General features: G+C 40.5%; 1 protein-coding gene across 3 annotated transcripts in view; it reads left to right on the top strand.

The window, feature by feature from the left end:
- The window catches only part of SUSD4 (sushi domain containing 4), a 77,994-nt gene that overhangs the window by 32,581 nt on the left and 21,709 nt on the right, over positions 1-23,704 (top strand). For all 3 annotated transcript variants that reach the window (XM_065058561.1, XM_065058560.1, XM_065058559.1), the window contains exons 3-4: positions 13,231-13,443; positions 21,135-21,314. In XM_065058561.1, the coding sequence (XP_064914633.1) occupies positions 13,231-13,443; positions 21,135-21,314 (393 nt within the window). The remainder of the gene's footprint in view (positions 1-13,230; positions 13,444-21,134; positions 21,315-23,704) is intronic.

Here is a 23,704-nt window from a genome sequence, read left to right as displayed (position 1 = left end):
TCAGGAAACTGGAACAGGGATGACATCAGTGTCCTTCTTACACCAGCATTATCTACAGCCAATTTCAGAGTTTTATTGTGAAACTGATTTTGAGTTATTGGAGGCAAAAAATACCCATGAATTTTGTGCATAACAAAACAAGGCTATTGGTCTTGCCTAATCCAGCAAGGCCTGCAAGGATCATCCAATCTTCCTAAAGCAGTTCATCTCTGATCTCAAATGAGGCTCAAGATGGTGTCAGATTATGAAAAAAATATTTCTAACATGGTCAGAAACGGAAAGTGGCAGGATATTTAGGCACATTCAGCTCACATTTAATCTTAATGTAGTAAGGCATATTGGACAAGGTACTGGCAGACTGGAGTTTGGCTTTCTACTGACCACTGTCCCATTAGCCTGTGTTGTTTATGACCTACTTCTAATTGTCTCAGTGCCCCTCATGTCAACTGGTAATATGTCTGCCTGTCTTCATTATAGGGTGATCTGGAGTCTGATTATAGGAGTAAAAAATCATTTATTATCATAAGATTAGTACTGGCATGCTGTAATCACTATAGCTATTGAAAGGCCATACCTACTTAATAAGCTACTTAACTAACTTACTATTTTGGGCTACATTTATAGAAAGAAGATGTAGATGGTAGGTGTAGATATAATAATTAGGAATAACATAATTGTCTAAATATCCCACCTGTTCTTGCAAGTCAGGAAGCTTGATGTGTTGCTTGTATTAGTACAGACTGCAAATCACTTGACACTGGAAGGCAGGCTCGAAAATCTGTGCAGTTATAAAAAGAAATGGCTGAGCCAAATATTTTGTAGAAACAAAGTAAGATTTGAAAAGAGAGACCCTGAATTAAATCAGGCAACTCATTATGTGCGTGGCTGGAGTCTACGGTGTAAGGAGAGAGCCAGACTCCTGCATTTATTTAAGTCTGCTTACCATACAATTCAGGGTAGTGAGGTGAACTAAAAATGAAGCATTAGCTTCAGCATAGAATTTTTATTCTGATCACTGGAGCCTAAAGTTACTAAAAGAACAAACACAATTATGACATCCTAGGGGACAGGCACACATGTAAATCTGCATATGCTGCCTGTTTCTTGCAAAGTGTATGTATGGATCTGTGTACTGCCTGCTTTTTATTTTAACTAGGTTTGCTGCAGCTGTTGCTCTGAAAATAACAATTCAACACTCTGGGGAAAGAGAAGCTTCAGAAATCCTCAAATTAATATCTATTAACATAAATAAGTTTAAAATAAATTGCTTGTTTAGGTGGTTAAAACTCTTACCCCTTGAAAAGAACAAAGAACCATCTCTTTGCTAGTTCTAAACCTTTCTTAGCTCCCAGCTAATCGATGTACAGTACCATGAAAAATTTAATAACAGCTCATTCTTCCTCTAGTCCTTAAAAATGATGAGAATATATTTTCATGACAGAAAGGGATGTGAATACTTTCCAAAGAACAGAAGCCCATAGTCTTTAAATTTAACCAGTATATGTGATTTTCAGATTGGCTTTTATGAAAATATTTTGAGCATCAGGTAGCTCAGCATTACCTATTATCTGTGCACATCAATGCCGTAACTCCTAATCTTTCAACTGACTAGTAGCGGTGTGTGTACATTATATAATGTGTATTAGATTTCATCTGGCAGTCTCAACTTCAGTGTCATCAATGCAGAGTACATTATAGAGTCTGTTGTTTTCAGAGGTGTCAGCAGAATAAAAAAAAATAAATCAGGTTCTTCTGGTCCAAAAGAACAGGCCATTAACCCTCGGGAAAGCTCTCATAGGGTGTTTCCAGCCTCGAAAACTGTTCTCCCAGGCATCTTCCTGGCACTGATGCCCTGTTCTTGTTCCCAGCACGGCCCATCCTCTCACTCCTGCTGCCTGTGACTCGGGGTTTCCCCATCTCTTCCCTCTTGTCCCACTCTAGCTCCCCATTTTAGCCTACTGGGAACCCTGTTGGGCTGCTGCTTGCATTCCCATCTCCTTCTCTCTTATCTTCTAGTGGTATCACCATCCAGATAGCTGTCAGTCAGCTTCCAGGCTAACATGGTTTTATGTCACTACATCCCATCTCTGTACCTTTGCCAAGTTGCTCCTGCTGTTCCTGCTCCAGTTTCTTCAGTTTCTCTTCTGTCTTCAGCTTCCTCCTCTTTCCTCCTCCTTCATTGCCAATCCGTAACTGAAAGGGAGTGACTTCAGTAGTGTCCTAAAACACTACCTCTAATAGATTAAATTTAATCTTTAATCTCACAGATTAAAGAAATAAAAAAAGAAAAAGAAAGAAAACCCCATGATCTAGGCAATCAGGGATTTGGTTCTCACTCACTCCAATAATTCTCTAGGTTTTAGATGTTTTTTAAGGTAGAAAGATTAAAGGTCTTGGAGGTATGATATAAAATAAAGCATAGATGTATTAAAGAAAGATTGTGTCAGATTAATTTGTGAATCTCCTGAGATGGCAGCTGGCTTCCCATGGAAGGGTAATGCAGAAGATATTGTCTATCTTGACTTTTGTAAACTGCCACCAGGGAAAATATAGCTGAAGATTTGGATTAATAGAAGAATTGTAGAAGCTGGCTGGAGAGGAAACAGATTGTGTTGAAAGGGGAAATATTGGGCCAGAGGGGACTTGACAGGCTGATGATTTTTTGATGATGCTTCAAGAATTGAGAGCACACCGGTGAAATTTGTCATAGACATTTTGCTTGATTTTTCTTTTTTAGGGCGTTAAATATGATGGCTCTGTAGTGGCACAATGTTTTAATTATAAATGCTTCCATCTTGCTCACCAGCTCTTCTGTGACTTTGTTCCTTAAGTCGCTCGCTCTGATGCTGCGGACAGGCTGCCATGGCGTTCCAGCCGCTGGGCGGTCCTTGGGTAGGACTGCGCCTGTGAAACGGGCGCAGGAGTTTTAGTGAAGGCAGCCCCGCAATTGGATTCTCTGCTGTTACAGTCCCACTCCTGACCAGCTGTTTAAACAGAGCAAATTTTAGGGGGTTTACCCCGTATCGAGGTATTCAATTGAACACAATTATGAATCAAAACATAAGGAAAAAAATATGCTTCTGTATCATCTTAACCTACTACTGATTTTTCCAGTCTTTTCAGTATGGAAGGAATAACTCACAGGACAGAGCATTTTAAATGAGTAATTTAAGTAAAAAGCTTTTTGGTACGATGACAGTGGTTCATTGTAAGTGCCCAACTGGATTCCTGCTTCCTTTCTATCCAATTTTGTGGGTTTGTCTCATTCTTGGAAAATAACAAGCCAACGTTGTCTCATTTTTCGTCAGTGAATGCATTCTCATGAAGGGAAAAAACAGACTGAAACCTGTGCTTAATGCTAACAGTACTAGCAGAATATAGGAACGGAAAGCCACTTTTCAATATAGAAGAAAACCAAAAGTTCTCCTTGCGTCCCGATTAGGACTGATATCGGTCAGGATATTTTTTTCCAGTCGATATTATCTGCTTGCTTTCTAAGAGCTCTACCTGCATAGAAGTGTTTTGTGGTGTGATCCGAATCAAATGTAAAAGGTGCAGTTGCAGTCGTCACGTGGAAAAATACCTGGTGAACCAGCAAAATAATGCCCCAGCTTTGTAAGGCTAGCCAAATAAGCAAAACATCCAGAGAGGAAAAGGCTAATTAAAAAATTGATGGCTGCAATGAGGTCCCTCATCTAAGAGGAAAGGGCACAGTTTCATGGGTAGGTGCATATAGAGAAAAATCACTGTAGGGCATGAGCTGTCAGAGTATCCAGAAGCATCAGAGGATTTGTGATAAGGAATCAAGCACAAAAGCTGGAAAATATGTCTCTCCGCTCCCCTGCTTTAAGTATGTACCAGCTTTTAAAATCCCTTGTCTCTCAGTCTTCTCTAGAGAGCACATTATTTAGAAGTGTAATATTATAATGCTTACACATTGATCCTGATTGTCCCTATACCAAATTCTGCCTGTTATTTGGAAAGCATAAAATCAATTTCTGTAGTGCAGCTGAAAAGCAAAAATTGTTGGATTATCATACTGTTGTGTACAATAAAAGTATAGCATTATCTAGGGAAGTCTGTAGTTGATTAGAGCATAAATATCAAACCCCCGACTTATACCTCTGAGTCTTTGATTCCTGCATCTTATAGAAACAAGGACCTCTGCTGAACAGTGTGACATTTCATTACTTTGGATTTGCTATGATGAATAATATTATATGCTATCGGCCTGGAAGAAATATGACTATAGTAACTAGCTCATTATTAATTTTTTATGTTTTTTGCTATATTTCCTAAGGGATGCATGTCTAGACTAAAAATGTTTAAGCTAACTCTTAGTAACAGTAATTAATTTTTCCAGAGTGCTAAAAATATAGGACTGATAAACAACAATACTTAGATACTGCTTTTTAAAACACAGCAGGCCCATAACATTCTTGGAATTATGGAAGCATAGTTTTATTTTACTAGGCACTTTTTTTATTAGTAGCTTTCTATGTTGTTATTAATCCTGTTTAGTGATCTAAGGCTGGATTCCCACATCGACAATATTGCAACCCTAATGAAATCCTTAGACATATAATATATGAAATGTTACATATGAGGATGAAAATATAAGTGGGGTTGGTTGATTTAAATGAGCTCATATATCAATTTAAATCATTAAAAAAGAAATCTTGGCATTAGTGATACAGTAATATATTTTGGATTTGTACATATTCCTTATGATGTTTCTTATGGGTCACCAGTCAACAAGCATATGTTGGCAAATATCATCTTTATTACAGCGTGTAATCAGCATAATGAATAGGAGGATGTGTTAGGTATATGCCCATTTATTGAAGTATATAGAGCTTAGTGTGCATTTACTGCATCCTTGTTTCTATTATGGTAAAATATGTATTTTGATTTTTTTTTTTATTTGATTGTTTCAAAAGCTCATAATCTATTTCAAACCGTGTATTGTGCAGTTAGAATTCATAGATATTCAGGGTTCAGAAAATAAGCATGGAACTACCATTCTAAAGAATAACCATTTAAAAGTAGTTGAAGTTACCTTAAGTTTAGTAAACATGCATAAAAATAAGTTTATCTAAGCATACTTAGTATTAAAAATTGACTTAGAATTGTGAAATATTGTCTGGAACAAGAAAATGGAAGAAGTCATTCCTTCTCACCTGGTTCTTTTTCACAGAATTGAAAAGAAAAACATCGTTTCATACGTTTTGAACTCCTGGTAGAGTTGCAACTTGAATAGGACTAGTCATTAAGCCAAAATAGTTGAATAAACAGAAATGAAGAAAATATTCACCTTATATTTGCAGAAGGCAAAACAAACTCTGGCTTCAGCTTTTTAGGTTTTGTTCTGCCTAATGCTTGATTTGACTGGCCTCAGTTTAGGCTTCAGCGTGGAAGTGTTATAATTTTCAGTGGCTTTCTTCAAAAACTGTATTTCCAGTTTAAATATGTAGGAACTAGGAGGAGGTTGTGGGGTTTCTGGTGTGATAAATTGGCTTTTATTCACCCTGAACCATACCCCAGGACAGCCACGGTAACCTTCTGTAATAAAAACATAGAAGAACTGAGCTCTGCCAGCAGAAGCAGCAGCAGATATACTTTCTGCCTTTTGTTTTTCATTTGAGTGACGGGAGGTTCAGAGGATCACGCAGTAGCACATGACATTTCATAAGGGTTCATAAATTATGCAGTCAGACTTGTTGGATTACAAAAGGCTGGAAGCAACAAGTACTTCTTGCATTATAAATGAAATGGCTTATTTACAAAGATGACATAGCTATATTAATTGCACGAAGTTATGATTAAAGGGGCAGGCCTGTGCTGTTTAAGATGTTAATTAGAAGAAACTCATTTTCCAGAAGAAACAAATGCATCTTTTTTTTAGTTTGCTCTGGGTTTACTGAAGTGCTCTGCTAACTGTATTCTAAACCATCTTCCTTTCCGAGCAGTCTTAAGCAGTTTTTCCTCCTGCATTAGCCTAATGTCGAGGCAATAAATGAATCCTGTATCAAGGTTCACATTCAAAATTAAAAATGGTGATCACCTCCATGGGTAGAAAATTCAGGTCAAGCACCAGCTGGGGTGTGCTATCATCCCTGAGTGTTGAACAGTAATTGGAGTAACTAATTGGAGGCATGACACCTGAAATATCTGCAATCATCTGTGCAGTGCCCTTGGACATGCCCTGTTGACGCTTTGGCTTTGTCCCCTTTCTCCTGGTGAGGTTCCCAGGCAGAAGTAGCTCCAGCCTGGTTACTGGAAAACTCTTTTTGCCCCCCATGTGTGCTTTGTCCTGCTTACAGCTCCTTGCATTCCCTCCCCTTTGCCCTCTCTGGAAGCAGCAGCAGCAGTCCTTGGGCTTTCCAGGGAGATGTCAGTTTGATTTAGCGCAGAAATGCCCAGGGACTTGTCATGCCTGAGTAGGGATTTCAAGGTTGAGCTGACCCGTCGCTCTCAGGAGCCTCCGTGAGTGACAGCTCCTTTCCAAGCACGCGCTGGGAAGGGGAGAAAGAGAGGTGGTGAGCGTGGTGGTGGGCAAGATTTAGAAGCCTGGAGGTCTTAGTAGGAGGGTGCAAGGGCAGGTGCTGGGTCGGCTTGGGTGGATTGATATGAAGGAGAGTGGGGAGCACAGGTGGGAGCATGTGAAATGGAAAAATAAGATAAACAGGGACTTGTAAATGAGGCAACCTTTCAGCCTTTTGAATGATTAGTTACCTCTCTTGGAGCCTGTTGCCCTTCGTGCAGGGCTTGCATGTTCATTTTTTATTGCATATGGGTGGTTTTGGTGATCATGAACAGCATTACCCTCTGATTTTACTTTTTTCTGCAATGACACTCTTGAGTTATATGAAGAATTAAGCTTAGTGGTGTTCTTCATTTTATAGATCTGCTTGTGGCTTAAGCAAAGTACTCACCCCCTGGAGGTCTTATTTGTTCTTCTGTTTCTCCTACAAAGTAATTTGAACTTCTCTTGTTCTTCCAGTGGCTTGTTAGGCTGGCCTGGAGTAAGGAGGGATGTCCAACAGTGCTGGGAGTTGGGAGTATGTTCTGCAAGGATAGCAAAAGAGGTTGTGATTCACATCTTAAACAGGGCAGGGTTTTACAAAGCTGCCAAAGTCTCAGGGAAGCTTAAGCATTAGTGACCCTTAAGGGACTGAAGAGAGTTTAGATTTTAGCAGGCATTTCACTAATGAAATCACAGGTTTATAATTTCATTTCACTTCCAAGGCTAGATGCTAACTGAACCACATCCTTCCTTTTCTTGTTATGGGGTATGTGGATAGTTCAATTAACATCATCAACAGCGAGGAAGCGTAAACAGCCAAAGGCACAAAATGCTGTGCATGTGTGGCTTCAGCAAAAACAGGGCAGAAACTCTTAAAGGGATCAAAATGACTTTTCCTTTGTAAGAGACAAGCGAGCCCTCAGCATGTTTGCGCTTCTGGCCCTTCTGGTTTAGTCCTAGTATGGCTTTTAACTGAGAGCCGGCCTAAGATAACCTGCTCCTGCAGTGTTTACAGACTCCTTGTCAAATGTGCGTGCAGGCAGCCTGGTCCTGCCACACGCTGCAAAGCCTCTGCCTCCCACTGCCTGAGAGAGAAAAGACTTGCTGATTTAGTGAACCCAAATACAGGTGTTGCTGTACCAGAAGCCCATTCTGCATTGTACTGAAGACAAATGCTGAAAATTCTCTACATCTTTAATATTATTACACATTATATGTCACTTTTCCTTCACTGTGTGTATGTAACAAACTGGAAAGAGAGTGATGTCTCTGTTCAGGAATGAGTGCAGCCATTTCTGAGCTAACATGCATCAGCAGTTTGTCAGTGAAATGCTATATAGCAGTTTTAGAAGCAAATAAGTCCATCAAATCACCTTGCCAGCACCATGAATTTACAGAGAGCTGTAAGATATGGAGGTGAGGAAAGAAGGGGAACAAGAAAAACAAAAGAGGAAAGTGAGAAAAAAGTGCAGAGAAATGGAGAATGATGCAAAGAGCTGAGGGGTTCCTCCTCCTGCCTTTTTTCAGGAGTGTCTGAAATTCAGCTGTGGCGATCATCATTTCTTATGATCACAAATATGGAATTTTGTCCTGGCTTCTGAAATCTCAAGGTTTTAATCAGGGACAAGTTTAATCATTATATGTTTGAGAACATACAATGCAGAATTCTAGAAATAAAGTCCAGTCGGATGTATTATAATGGTTCATTTTACACCCCAAGGAGGGCATTGCTTATTTTTCAGCCTTCTGATTAATTTGACATAATTTTTATCTGACTGACAATAACAAGTAGTTTAAGTAAAATAGGAACCCACATAAAATGCTTGTGTTTTTTCCAGGTTAAGAGCACTACTATCTTCTGATGACCTCCTGTTGGTCCAGCAGTAGAAATACGTTCTGTATCAACTGCATGTGTTACTGGTAAAGATGACCAGACCCTTGCCAGAAGATATTATTGCTCATTTATACAATATCCCTTAAAGTTACCATGAAACTTCAAGGCAGATTGAATATTAAGTTATTCTGATTACTGAAATAGTCCATTTCAGCGCTAATTTTGCAGTTTTTACTTTGGGGATTTAAACCCCTACAATAGCATCCCGTAAAGTTGTTCTAGTGATGCAGTGTTATGATGATGGCTGCTGACCTTACTAAATTTTTGCTGTTATAGGTAACATGAAAATTTACTGCATTATATGACAATTGTGTTGTATAATTTTTACTAGTAGGTGCCTCTTCCCTCTTTGTAAACCATGAGAAAAAGTGCAGAAGTCAAAGTAAAATTTAATTTGTTTCCTCCCCAAAGAATCATGGAAGGATGTATAAAGAAACAGAATCCATTGTAGTTCTAAGTAATTTAAAATCTTATTTGATATACTCTTTCCTGCAGGATAACACCTTCCTGTTATAATCAACTGATTGGCTTTCCCATTTATGTAACTTTTATCGTTCTTTCCAAAAACTTATCTTATGACTCAGGCTGAAAACTATTTTGGCTGGTTTAATCAGGTTCTAAAGGGACAAAAGCAAAAGATGTCCTGTCTATAACATGGGATTACTCCTACCATTATAAAAATACTATATCATAACTTTGAGTAGCTACTCTTAAAAGCATAGCTTTGGAAAAGGAAAGAAACTAAAGATCATGGGAATAAAAGACTTAATATACCAAGCTGTATTTTACTGGAGACATGCATTTACTCATTTTTGATAGGGTGGAGCTTAACTAGGTGAGATGATATGAAAAGGATTATTATGTAAAGGGTCCAAGTCTTATCTCATTAAGGACAACTGGAAGATGGCAATTCTCAGGGTTGTTTCAGCATTGTTGTTCTTGAATATTGTACCAGAAGTTTCATACTAAAATTGGAGAAGACTGATGGACTTAGCTCTCAGCTGACTAAGCTGTCAAATACTCAGCACACCTCTCGTGCAAGAGAGGAGCAACCGTGGTGAAAATTACGGCACTTCTTGGCTTCTCTAGGTTGTAGTGGCCCCCTCAAAACACCTGTGGTACCCTCAGAGTACCAGGAGATGCCAGCATCGCTGTTCCTCCCTCAGGTCTTCACCTCCTCCTCAGGAAAAGTGCAGGTGGACAGCACCGGCTTCACTGCTCTGCATCTGGATCATGCACGTCTTCACAAAGAAATTTGCCATGCAAGTAACTTCCACTGATTGTAGCGCGGCCAAGATTTGGGCCAAACCTACCGCTGATATCGGTGGAGAAAAGATGGGGCTGGGATTTTGTTTGCTTTGCCTTTATGGTCTTAGCATGAGAATTTACCATATTTTGTGTAATCCGCCTATCTGGCTGTTATCTGAGGCTTTTTCCTTCTTTCTTGCTTCACGAATGAGCACTGGAAATGCTGCATGGAAGCAGCGATACTGTGCTGATTCTGTGTGTCATCTCTTATTCAGTAGCTGAATAACAGCTGGCTGCTGGCCTTGTAGAAACTAGGGAATACATAATTCAATTTTTCTATTCGTGTTCCAGTTCCTTCTTGGGAATTCCTCTTGGGGATAGATTTGTCTGCTCACAAACTGTTCTCGAGAAAATAACCTAAGAGATCAACCTACTGCAAAATGATCCCTAGGAGGAATGAAAATCTTTGCTTGTCAAAGGTCACCAGAGAAGTGGCAGCATGGTCACTGAATAAGACTGCACCAGGGAAAAAAACATTCTTGCCTTCTATGTTGGGTTCTGTGCTGATGGTCCCCAAATCTCTAACTTTGCATATTTGACTTAATGAAAACTGAGAAACGAGCTTGGCTCATTTTTTTACCAGGCAAATTGTATGTGACCTCCGCACATTTTTTGTTTTGTTTTTGGTTTTTTTTGGTTATTGCAGAGGCACAGGATTAGGCAGTTGTGTACATTTCCCTGATGTGGTTAATAATAAAGGACACATATTTCAAGGTGGGTTATGATATTCCTTGCCTGACTGCAAACTCTGAGATTACCCAAGTAATAAAATTGAGCTAAATGTCATGTTATCTCTTGGTTTAGTGGAAAATAATTAGGATCATCGCTGACTTCATTGAAGGATGTGATTTGGTGCCTGAAGCATAAGAAGCTTCTTTTTAATCTCCAGTGAAAATGGACAGCCCTCCTCTATTATTAAGTATTGCCTACAGTATGTATTCCCATGAACATAATGACTGTGTTTCTCTTTGTTTGTCATATTAGCAAATAACAGAGGGTCTTGGGCAATTTGCACTGGAGATCTTCAGCCATTCAGCAGATTAGGGGTGTGAAGTTCAGAGATTCGTTTGACTTGGCTACTGCACTGACCCTTCACTTCTCATGATAAATTTCACTAGCTGGAGGAGTCAAGCCACCCAAGAGCAGAGGCTCTGCTGCTCTTGTGCTGCTTCAGCAAAGAAAGCAGAAACTATTAAAAGTGAAATCTCTTTAGGTGAAAAGCCCTGGGTTTTGGAGCACTGCAGAGGGGCAGAGGGTGGCTGTAGGTGATGGCTCTTTCCAGCACCCATAGACTCACAGAATAGTTTGGGTTGAAGGGACATTCAAAGGTCATCTAGTCCAACCCCCTGCAACAGCAGGAACATTTTCAACTAAATCGGGTTGCTCAGAGCCCCGTCCAGCCTGGCCTGGAATGTCTCCAGGGATGGAGCATCTGCTACCTCTCTGGGCAACCTGGGCCAGTGTTTCACGACCCTCATTGTAAAACATTTCTTCTTCATGTCTAGCCTGAATATCCCCTCTTTTAGTTTAAAACCATTACTCCTTGTCTTATCACAACAGGCCCTGCTAAGAAATCTATCCCCATCTTTCTTATAGGCCCCTTCTAAGTACTAAAAGGCTGTAATAAGTTCTGTCCAGAGCGTTCTCTTCTCTGAACAACCCCAACTCTCTCAGCCTGTCCTCACAGCAGAGCTGTTCCAGCCCTCTGATCATTTCTGTGGCCTCCTCTGGCCCCTCTCCAAGAGGTCCATGTCTTTCCTGTACTGAGGGCTCCAGAGCTGGACACAGGACTCCAGGTGGGGTCTCACCGTGGCATGGCACACAGGTATTTGGGCTGGGTTCTGGCCATCAGCTCACCTTCTGGAAATTGTAGCCTGGTTGGGGAGATCAGTGCAGTGATCCAGACTCAGATAAAATCAGCCGTGGATAGAATTGGGAAGATGCAAACCTCTCTGGTGATCCAGCGCTGTGCCCTGCCTCTGCGGGCAGGAGCAGCTAGTCAGATGTACAACGCAGTGGCTCAGCATGTGCTTCTTGTGTTCTGCACTAACAGCCTTCAGCCAGGGGGCTGAAGGGAGAAATTAAATGTTCAAGTGCTGGAGCCCTTTATCACCTTCAGTGCTCTCCATTTGGCTGCCACAGCGTCACACCAAGCCCTTTGGTGGAGGGAATGATTTGGCCTCGGGAAACAGGGATTTATTTTTAAAAGTCTTTTACTGTAATATCATCCTTCTCTCTGACTGTACCATGGAGGCACTTCATCCTTATCATGCAGGAAGTAGCTCTTTGATACTATTCTTTTAAACCAAAACATTAAAGCTACAGTGCAATGATTTTCAAATTTCCAGGCATCCCTCCCGCTGGCATTAATTGCACCCCCGCTGCTCCTGTTGCAAAGTTATTTGCTCTTTCATTGTGCAGTACTTGCTCAGTGCTGCTCTAAACCTCTGTTGCTTTGCAGTAAAAAAAGTTTCAGTTTATGCAAATGACATTGAAATGAGTTTGATAAAGTGATACACAGGCACACTTTACGATTGCAACTGTTGGGTTTTTGTTTGTTATTTTGCAGTTAATTTTGTGGAAGTAAAGGGCTTTACAAAGTCCCTTCTGGCATCAGTGCAGTAATACAGTGCTCCCATAATAGTATCTTAAGAATTTGGTAGCACCACCAAGCCAAGGTGATAAGGGATCACTTGCATCCAACATTACAGTGTCCTTTTTCCCTGTGGTAGAGCTCCCTCCCAGCTCAAAATCTCCCTGTACCTAGCAGCTCATCTTCTGCTTTAGTTACTATGCCTTTGGATAGCAGTTAGTTTTCATACCCTTTTCTTTATTTCTTCTTCCTCTCTGCTTCTGACACACTATTATTTTTTCCAGTGACTGTACTAGACCTCCAAAATCCCATAGTCCCCAAGAGTAATTACAGACACATTACTGTGCAATCCCCACTGGTAGGCTGGGTCAAGTGCTTTATTTTTTTTCCAGGTCAGCTGCTGAGGAGTGTGGTTGATTTTGCTTCCTCAAAATAGCTGCACAACACAACAGGAATGTTTCTGTCACCTGAGTATTTCTGCTGTAGCTGCAGGTTGCTCCTCTCCCGAGTCAGGAGTACCCATTACCAAGTATCATAGAACCATAGAATGTCCTGAGCTGGAAGGGACCCACAAGGATCATCGAGTCCAACTCCTGTCCCTGCATATGACAATCCCACAGCTCACACCATGTGTCTGAGGGCATTGTCCAGTCTCTTCTTGAACACTGTCAGGCCTGGGGCCGTGACACCTCCCTGGGGAGCCTGTTCCAGAGCTCCAGCACCCTCTGGGTGAAGAACCTTTTCCTGATGTCCAACCTGAACCTCCCCTGGCTTGCTATCTCTTATTAATGGAAGATATGAGCCCTCCATGCAGAGTAAACATCAAATGGAAAAAACGTAGAAAAAGCGCAACTACAGCTGCATGTGGAGTAAGTGAACACAGTTTGATTGTTTCTTTGCCTGACACAGGGTTTGATGACCTACATACTTGTGCTGATCCTGGAGCTCCTGAACATGGATACAAGACACCCAGCGCAGGTGTTTTCTTTGAAAGCGTGGTAGTCCGGTTCCATTGCCAAGAAGGATACAGGCTTAATGGTACTTCAAAAAAACTTTGTGTGAGACACTTTAATGGCTCCCTGAGCTGGAAACCCAGTGATAAACCTGTGTGCCTACAAGAAGGTAAGGCAGTTTTCTTAAAGCATTTCACCAGTGTCAGTTCTTCTCACTTGTGCATGTACCATGTCCGTGTGTCTCAGGACTGGAGTCCATTTTGCTGTGTCTTATCTGATACATAATTTAGTTTCCCATCCATCCCATCCATGATCCCCATTTGTCAGTTAAATTTATATCGTGAGAGGTTGTGTGAGTGCATGCATGTGTTGAAAGGGATATAAATCTGAAGAAAAAATAATACATTTTTCCTTTTAGCTAGTTACAAATGGATACAGAGAGAGAAAACATCCTCCAGTATAAGTAAACTGTTTGTAACTATTTGTTAAAGCTACCCATTTAATAATCCTTTATGCAATATTTTACTAGGAAAATATAGTGAATTTCCAGTGTTATTGTTCCTGCTAATCAGGACTTTTAAACAATTACATTTTATGATGTGTGTATGATTCAAGTAGTAAAATCAAACACACATGGACTGCAGAAGTTTAAGGTCACAGTAGAAGTTTACTTTGAGATAATTCAACTATTATAACATAAACCAATTTATTTTTATCATATTGCATTTTTGAAATTATATTTGGTTTTAAATAATTGGGGCATTAAATTACTTTCTTCTTCTAGGAGTTAGACAGAGACAGGATTAATTTGAATGTCATAAGTGTAAATTTTGGCCAGAATAGCACATAGCAGCACAAACAATTTATTTCACCAAGTATATTATAGATATAACTTGTTATTTTTGTTGATTTATTTTTTGTCAGCAGAGCTATTAAAATCAACAGACATGAAAAGTGTTAGTTAAATCAACTGCATACATTTTAGTGTTGTGGTTTCTCTACTGAAGTTGTTAGCCATGACCTCATTGTCTTCAAGGTGGAGTAAGATAAAATCTGTTTCAGGATGCCTTCTGTCATTTAAAGTCAGATAAATATATGGACTTCATTCAAAAGTAGATGAAGACTTGTGTGGCTAATAACCACATTTCCTGCATAGGATCATGCATCACTCAGCGTGTATAAAAGCTACAAGTACTTGTTCATGCTGATGGGTGGGTGGGTATGAGATTCCTGTGCCAGGACAGGGCTGCACAAAGGGATGTGCCACAACAGGAGCAAGCAGGGCCTGGGAGGACCATGCTTAGGAGATACACGTGAAGGGCACAACCCTAAACAATGGTCTATGTGAAAGAGGTGCATGAGGGATTGGAGCTGTCTCAGGCTATGCAGTGAGACGACACCTGATGTGCAGAACGTAAAGGCAGTTGAGGCCAATAGCATCTGGTCATAATGGTGGCATGGGGCAATGTCAAAGAAACAACCTGGTGCCTTTGAAAATAATGTATGTGTGAAATTCATGCCCATTCCCATTACAGCCACCTTTCATAAATGCCTCACCTCATGGCAATTGAAGAAAAAATACATGTAGAGTGACAGCAGAATATGTCTAAACTGGGTATTCAGACTACTAGAAAAAGCTGTAATGCTTGGAAAAATCTACCATTGCAGGTAGCTTCTAGGAATGTTGATGCACATCTTTGAAATAGTACCTCTGTCATCCACTGCAGTTGTTACATTAAGCATGAGCATGTTTTATTGAATATTCAAACCTCTTCCCAGACCACCCAGTCCAGTGGACATCTGTGGAGGAAGTTTCTGATCACAGTGCCATCAACAGCAGAACTGCCACTGATGTCAGTGTGATCAACGCTCAAGCCAGGTGTTTTCAAAAAAGGAAGAAATTGGAAGATGAGGATGTGATGGATGATGTGACAACAGTTGCTTAAGAGATAATCATTACTTTACAGCACAGAACACTTAAAAAAGATTGCAAGCCAATGCTCTGATCAAGCAAAGCACTTAAGCTTGAGCATAACTGTAATTATGTGATTAGTCTTGTTAAAGTTCTGTGCTCAAAATTATTTGGACTGAAGAGCAGAAACCTGATTTAGGATTTAGTGAAGCAAGTGCTTAATTACTTTCCTGATTAACAGTAGAATAATACCTCAGGTATTATTAAAACAATCCTAGGGTTTAGCAATGGGAAAAAAAAATAGAAGATGGAATTAATTCTTCCTTCCAAAGCACAATATAAGCATTGATTCAGAACAAATACTAAGCAAAGGTTCAGTGGCAATCCATGAGACCTAAGCATTTGCTTAAGTGCTTTTTAGAGTGATCATTTTGTGTACTGGGAGAAGAATGATGAGAGATGGGCACAGCAGGGAGGTGGCACATCTGGAGAGCAGTTAAAGAGGAATTATAACAGAGTTTGTAATTCTCAGCTGACTAATAACACACATAAAAGTCTTCATTGCAGAAATTCTTTAATGCTGTATAAAAAGAAATCTGAAATTTTTAGCAACTACTACTGGAGAAGTAAGAAGTTAATGTTTTGACATTCATCATTAGCTATCAGAAGGCGAAATAAACTCTATATTGTAGTTCCTCATTTAAAACAGGGGCTGATTGCCATGTGTGCTGTGGTGTGCTATACATACCTCTCATCACAGTATATGCAGATGTCAGATATTGCCAGCTGATACTGTAGTTCATTTTAAGTTAATCTCAGAAGTTTGGATTCAACTAAGGATGGTTACATATAATTTTATGTCTATATCTTATGCATATTTAGTTGTAGTTATGTGTTTACTAGAACAATCTCTAATGACAAACAAATGCTATTAACTAAAGGAAGCAAAGCAACCTGTTTCAGAATGTAATTGATTTTAAAACTAATACATTTGCCTGGAGCTCTTCATCCAATCTATTTGATTTTATAGGTCTGTCATTTCTCATTAAGAGCCAGGAGATGTTATGTGTCAGTATGAGAATGAAGTTGCATGACTGGGTGCCCAATAAATGCCCTGTCAAAAATCTGTGTGCTTAGAGTTATGTTCTCCTGTTGATCTACTGCATGTTGTGACTGTCACTTCCATCAATTCTAATAAGGTTGTGCACATAAATACCAAAGCTCTAAGGTAGGAATTTTGTATTTAGTGTTTAAGAACAATATGTCATGTTGTTCAAACTTTAATGTTCCCCCACTGTGATAATGTGGCTGCTGAGACTGTTGCCCTACTTGGAACAAATGTGACCTCTTCCCTATGAGGTTTAATCTAAATTTACAGTCTACGTGAGGCTGGCAACCAAGCAAAGAGCTGTCCCCTTCTCTCCCAGTGCTTCTGCAAGCCTGTGAGATGTCCTCAGTGCCTCATCCTCCCACTGACAGGGATGATAAACCTGCCGTAAAAGTAGTGGACTAGAGCATTGTTTGGCCACAGTCTTCCTGTATGACATTTAGCTCTCATTTCTCTTTGTCCCTGGATCTGTGAGACAACTGAAATATTTTTTCTCCTTCTCTTGTCTGTCTTGCCCAGTGTTTGCTGATTCTTAAGCCTAGTTGCAAGCACTATACAATGGTTGTAACCTGTGCTTAGCACAACGGCCACAGATCTCAGGCGAAGCCTCTGTGCCCTCTTGTAATACAAGCAAAGACAATAAAGAGAAGGTGTTATTTAGTATGCACTGCAATACTGTGTTTACCATCCACAGAACTACTGTACTAAGACAGTACTATGGATTTAACACTACTAAAAAACAAAACAAAACCAAATTAAACCAAAACAGACAATTTTGATCTTAAATGTTTGCTTTTAAAAGGACAGAGTGCAGATGAGTTGCCTCAGCATCCAACCCATTCTTTATGATATTCCTCTCATCCTTCCTCTCTGTTCCTCCCCATTCCAGCCTGTCAGTGTTGTGACTAGGTGTGGTCAAGGCTAATTCAGAGACCGCTCCACAGTGAGATACATAGGAGCACTGGACTTCTGCATTTGAGTCTACATGTAGATAGTAAACAAAACAGTGCCAGAGCATGGGCCAGGGCATGGCTGTGCAACTGCACATACTGTTGCAGTATTAGAAAGGTCCCTGACATGCTATTGACCAAGATCAAGCAGTGCTCCCCAAGCAATTCCTGCAAGCACCCTATGATTAGCATGGACCAGGGACAATTTTTGGAGGGTAAGGGTTCACCTGCATAGACAGAAGGCATGCCTAGCCAGCTGGTACCCATGGATGCTGTGGCTATCTCTGTAGTGTCCAGGTCATGCCTTTCTTCTGAACTACCTTTATGGTGCAGCTGCTCTTCTGAGGAGGGAGGATGGTCCTCCTTCCCCATGGGCTGGAAAAAACAGTTCTAAGAGATTATGCATGGTTTACATATGCATAAACTAAAGCACTATGACTATAGTATTTAACAAATTTTACTCTTCAGACCAAAAAAAATATCCTCCTGTGATGGAGGGGGCCATGCTTTGCTAAAGCAATGAGCTCCTAATGTACAAAGCTGCATCTACTTGAAAGTAGATTGGGGGATTGGACTAGATCTTTTGAGGTCCCTTCAAATCCCTAACATTCTGTGGTTCTGTTAGGTGAAGATGAGCCTTTGCACCTGGCTGCACCCCACCTCTTTGTGCCCCTGAAAGATAAGATATGTGTTCCTAACTTGGGCATTCTTTTGGCTGACCCACTTTAATATTCACACAGTAGATATAAGCAGCTTGTGTAAAACTGCCAGAGAGGAGCATAAGTCATAGCCATTGCTGTTCGATGCTGGTTAAAGACCATGTATTCCCTTGAATGGTTTAGCAGCTTCCATGGATTTGCTGAAAAGTCCTTAGAATAAAGCAGTTTATTTTCTAGGACAGGATATTTTAAAATTCAGTCACTTACTCTCAGCTTTTCCAGGCAGAATTTGTGTCACCTAATCCAGTTATTAAAGGAGAGGTGGCTACTTCAATTTATGCCTGGCTAATTCCTAAACAATACAAATTTAGCCAGCAGGAACGCATTTGCTTACAAGGCATGAGGAAAAATAGCTGTAATACCATGGCCCACTGGTCCCACGTTTAGCCAGGGCTTGTGACAGACCTGTTATCAACCTCAGCCAGGATATCGCAGGCAAAGGATGGTACAGTCAGCAACTTATCGCTGTTCCCTGCCAACATGTAGCCGATTAAAGTGATTCGATCTATGGCTGTTACTTGGAATAATGGGGATGAAGTCACTGTAATAGGGCATTGTTACAGAATCAATTTCCCCTACTTTGAAAGTGAACTCTCATATTTTACTGTAGTCTGTGTATACACAACTCTTTTGTTTGTATAGCAACAGAAAGCTGTTATGCCAAGAGAGTGAGCTGTTCACTGATATCTTCTGACATCCATCTCTGACCTCCTCCTGCGTGGCAACAGAGCAGGGTCCCCCACCTCTCTCAGCCCATCCTTGGGGGTGCCCAGGGCAGCCTCTTCATGACAGCGTTGAGGGCTTAGCGTCAGCACTCTCTGCTGATACTGAAAAGGGGCCTGCAGACAAGAAAGTATTTGGTGAGAGTTTGGGTGATCTTTTCCAGGCTGCACACGAAAAAAATACACTCCTTCCATCCCTGGCATTCAAGTGCTTAGAAGGGCTGTTAGGACTTGTCTTCTAGAAGTGTTGGATTCATTACTTCCAGTCCTTAAAAGGGACCTATAAGAAAGATGGGGACAGACTTTTTAGCAGGGCCTGTTGTGACAGGTAAAGGGGTGATGGTTTTAAACTAAAGGATGGGAGATTCAGGCTAGACATGAGGAAGAAATTTTTTACAATGGGGGTGGTGAAACACTGGCCCAGGTTGCCCAGAGAGGTGGTGGATGCCCCATCCCTGGAGACATTCCAGGCCAAGCTGGATGGGGCTCTGAGCAACCTGATCTGGGTGAAGATGTCCCTGCTCATTGCAGGTGGGTTGGAATGAGTGAGCTTTGAAGGTCCCTTCCAACCCAAACTGTTCCTTGATTCCATGATTCTATTATTCAGAGAGAGAAAATTGTCCAGTCTTCAAAGGTGATGGCTGCAACCTCATCACAGTGCATTTTATATCCTTCTGTTATGTATGCATCCTCCCAGACTTGGGCATTTATAAATGAATAGACTCTAATAACAGTTCTTGGTGCAGGTTCTCAGACAGCCTGGCAGACTGCCAGCCCTTCCTGGGACAGGCAGCAGGAGGTACCCACAGCAGCAGCCAAGGACCTCACAGTAACAAGTGAAACTGAGGAATTGTTGGCTAATAATATGTCCAGGCCCCATAAGAAAGTTAACTAAGTACCATGTACTTTAGAAAACATCCCCGTAACAGGAAGGTACAAAGTAAAATTTGTTTTAGCTGGGGAAGCACACTCTTCCACTTCATATTAATGAAATGTAGTGATGGACTCTCAGAATAATTGCTCCCCTAGTTTGCCTAGATAAATAAATACATTATGAAATACATTTTCTCTTAGTAGTTTGCGTGTGCTGTGCTAAATGACAGTTTATCTTGCTTCTATTTGCGCTTTGAAGCAAACAAGCAAACTGTTGTTGTTGCTTTGCTTTGTGGGTGCTCACAATTAATTGCTAAATACAAATTTAGAGTTACCTCTTCATCTTTAGTGAGAATTACCGATGAAAATGACAGAATCTTTCTCTTTCATGCAAGTCTCAGAGGACTTCTGAAGCTTTTTTTAATAAATATTGCATTCCTAAATAATTGTGTCTTGTTACCACAAGTCTTGGGGAAAAAAAAAAAAGCCAGCATAAAACAGGCTAATATTTTTACTGTCTTGCTTTTGTTTGAAACATTTTGTGGGTTTCGATGCCTGGAAATTTCTATCACTATCTCTCTCATGGATTGCTCGCTGGCAGACAAATATGTAATTTTGATTATTTTTGCCTTATATTTAGGCTTTTTCTCTCTCTGTTTATTCTCACTTTGCATGTATGAGGACAATGCACTCTGAGTCACCTGGACTATCCCTTTATATCCTCTTGGCTTTTCTCTTCATTATTCAGCATTAGCAGAGGGTTTTTCACCCTGCCTCACCCTTTCCTTCCACTTCCCACAGCATCTTTCATTTTTTTAGTCTTCTGGGTTTTATTTTATACTTTGTTGTCTTTGGCACTGGTGTATATAGTGAAGTATAAGACTGTCGGATACACGTATTGCAGGCAGGTACCTTCCTGTACATCACTAGAGGTTTGCACTCATTTCCCTTGCAGAGAGTCTTCTATAAGCACTTGAGATGCTGCTCAGAGCCTAAAAAATCATGGCTTCTGAAGGCAAATGAATTCAGGCACATAAAGTTATCTGATTTAAAACAGAATCACTGAGATTAAAGTGAAGACATTCTCATAATGAACTCTGTGGAATGGAGCTGGATAAACCCTTGTAAATGTACCAGGTTTTCATCTGTCTCTCTGCCAAAACAGCAGTTTATCTGTGTTCCTCATGCCATGTCTGTATTTTATCTTTTCTTTTGTCCTGTCCTCAGTGCTGTCAAAGAATCTGACTTCGCTTGGGACTTCAGGATAGTCAGATTTTGCGGTGTAATTTGCACACATGCTGAATGGAAGGCCAAAATGTACAAGTCTTCCTAAATGCTCTTAATTTTGTTTGTTTAAAAAGTCTGGGGGAATGATCCATTATTGCAGCATGTCAGCTTCTACTACAGTGCTATAGACTTTGTAACTAGGGAAAGGACATGTTTGCTGAAATGTATGTATTTTCCAAGCAGTTAGGGCAGACCACTTACTTTAACTGATAACTTTTGCTTAAGAGCTTGATTATTGAGTAGCTAGTCATGATTTTTTAATGAAGTTCCTATTTTTTTTTTCATGAAGTCACAGATTGCCTTGTTCCACATGTTGAAGATGCAGAGATTCATAACAAGACATACAGGACTGGCGATAAGTTAATAATCAGCTGTCATGAAGGATTCCAGATCCGTTACCCTGACTTAGACAACATGGTTTCAATATGTCAAGACGATGGAACATGGGATAATCTGCCCATTTGTCAAGGTTTAGTACACCAGCACATCCTGTTTTAAAGCTCATGCACCTTGTGATAGTTTGCCAATATTTTTCTCTACAGTCGTAAGGATGTCACTGATTTGATTAGCTTCACTGTACTGTATTTGAATAGTGCTGCTGCTGCTGCTGCTAAGATTTTTATTTCTCTTCCCCGTTGCTCACTGAAGGAAAGAAGATGCCACTTTCTGAACATATCAATACTTAAAATACTACTTTAAATATTGCTTTTTGTTTGCTAGTCTAAAATCTGACACAGATACAGTGCATTTTTTAAAAAATTGGGGTTAAATTGGCCAAAAGTTCAGCAAAAGATCTGATGGGCAACTAACATTTTTGCACCAATTAATTTCTGGAAAAATTTTAGCTTCTGACTGCAATTTTACCTTTTTTGCGTTGTGCAGTGGGCAGGGGTAGACGAGAGAAGGTGGAACCTGTTCTTCTACTGGAGTTTTCAGCAGAGTTGTTGATCAGGTTCACAGTCTATTAAACCCATAGATGTTGACCAAAAATTCAGAGTGTGCACAGGAATGATTTTTGGCCAGAAAATCCATTAGCCATAGAACTAGTAGTATTCGTAGCATGAGATCCCAGCTTTGCTTAGGCTGCGGTGGCTGGGGTTAAGACAGCCTTAGTGAATGGAAATTCAGTAACCCTGCGCTGCTGTTACCTTTATAACACTCACGGGTTAGTACTATAGACTTGATTTTAATCAGTTGACCTTTTGGTAACAATCCTGACCAGCTGAACAGCATTGAGAGATTTTAACTATCTGTGCTAAGGAGAGGACTGAGTTATGATTAAGTTTCCTCAAACCCATCTGCTGCCTCCTAAAGCTGACAGTTCTCCATAGGTACCTACACCATCACATCAATTTGCAGAGTCGGAGCAGGCGGGGGGCTGGGACACCTCAGGAGTGACGGTGGCAAGGCAAGACACAAAAGTCATGGACTGGTGTTTCTGCTATGAAGCAATGAGATTGATGGGCACCAGAGTCCGAAGTTACAGGAGCTTCATTTGTATGGATCTCCGCAGCTGGCACCCTCAGTTTGGAGCATGTCAAACTGTGTCTCAAATGTCTTGTCATAGCCAATGGTACAGGCATGTAGAAATTTAGACATATTACAGGATTCACAAGCTCATTAAAAAGTGGGTACTAGTTTCAGGGTATCTGATCGGCAATGCCATAGGGTGTGGCAATATGAAGTACAAAGCCCATTTTTGGGAGTGGGTGCACCTCACATCTAATTAAGGTAAATTAAGATTCTTGCAGTTAGGTGAGATGAAGGGTCATAGGATTAATTTGTAGGTACCCTATTGCCACAAATCCAGGTGGAAATTTTGTGTAAGTGAGTATTAACTATGTGAGTAAAAGTACCCCAAGTGCCCTTTGGCTTGTTGCTTTCTTCTGTTGCTGTATTTATACTGTGAAACACAGTGAATTTGCTACTCAACATTCAACATTAACTGCTTTTAAAAATAAAAGCAGTGCTAATAAAAGTTGTTAAATCAATTGCACAAGAGCAAAGTGCTGTAACTACCAAACAGGTAGAGAACAGGCAATTCAGATTCAAGTATATGCCATATTTTGCCAAATTCTGTAAACCTGTTCCAAAATGGACTGCAGATTTTTCTTTTTGTTATGTCAAGCATTAATAATATCAAAGGCACTTGTCTACTTGCACTAGGCAGGCTGTCAATTACATTTCTGTGGCCCTTTGATTACAACAGGCAGGGGAGTCTCGTGACACTAAGATGTCTTTTTTTCTGTCAGAGCAGTAGGAAAGGGTTGTTCAGTGTATAAGAACCCAACCTCAAACTATTTTTGCCACGAGATAATAATGATAATTACTGGTCTGAAATAATATTTATGACTTGACCAAAAACTGTCAAAATGAAGTTTTCAAGCAGCTCGAGGTGTTTGGAGGCCTGGGGATTTTCACAAACACTTGGCTCTCATGCGAATTCAGCTACATGTCTGTCTTGCTCTCCATGAGCATTAAAATTCTGAGCCAGCAGGATGAAATATTCCCTGATACAGTTCAGAGGAGAGTAAGCTCAGCCTTGCTTGGGCAGCCTGCGCTCTCTCTTTCTGTCCCACTGGAAGCTGTTTATATCGTCCTGCTCAGTGGGCTGCTCTGTTTGCAGGAGCTGCTGTGTTGTGTGTGGGGCATACTTGATCAGGGCTACCAGCACTAGCCTGTAGATAGGATGCTTGAAGCTTTATTTGAGCAGCTAGTAAAACAGCTATCAAAACCATTGCGCTGGTGGCACCATGTGCTATAAAAACCTTTCAAGCTTTTTCTGTCATTTTCTTTGCTTTCGTCCCTCTCCCTCAAAAGACCATTGCAAGGAAATAACCAGTTGAAGTGCTGCCAAGA

This window comes from Columba livia, chromosome 3, assembly GCF_036013475.1.
Source record: "Columba livia isolate bColLiv1 breed racing homer chromosome 3, bColLiv1.pat.W.v2, whole genome shotgun sequence".
Taxonomy (NCBI): domain Eukaryota; kingdom Metazoa; phylum Chordata; class Aves; order Columbiformes; family Columbidae; genus Columba; species Columba livia.
This window is presented reverse-complemented; position numbering and strand designations above follow the sequence as displayed.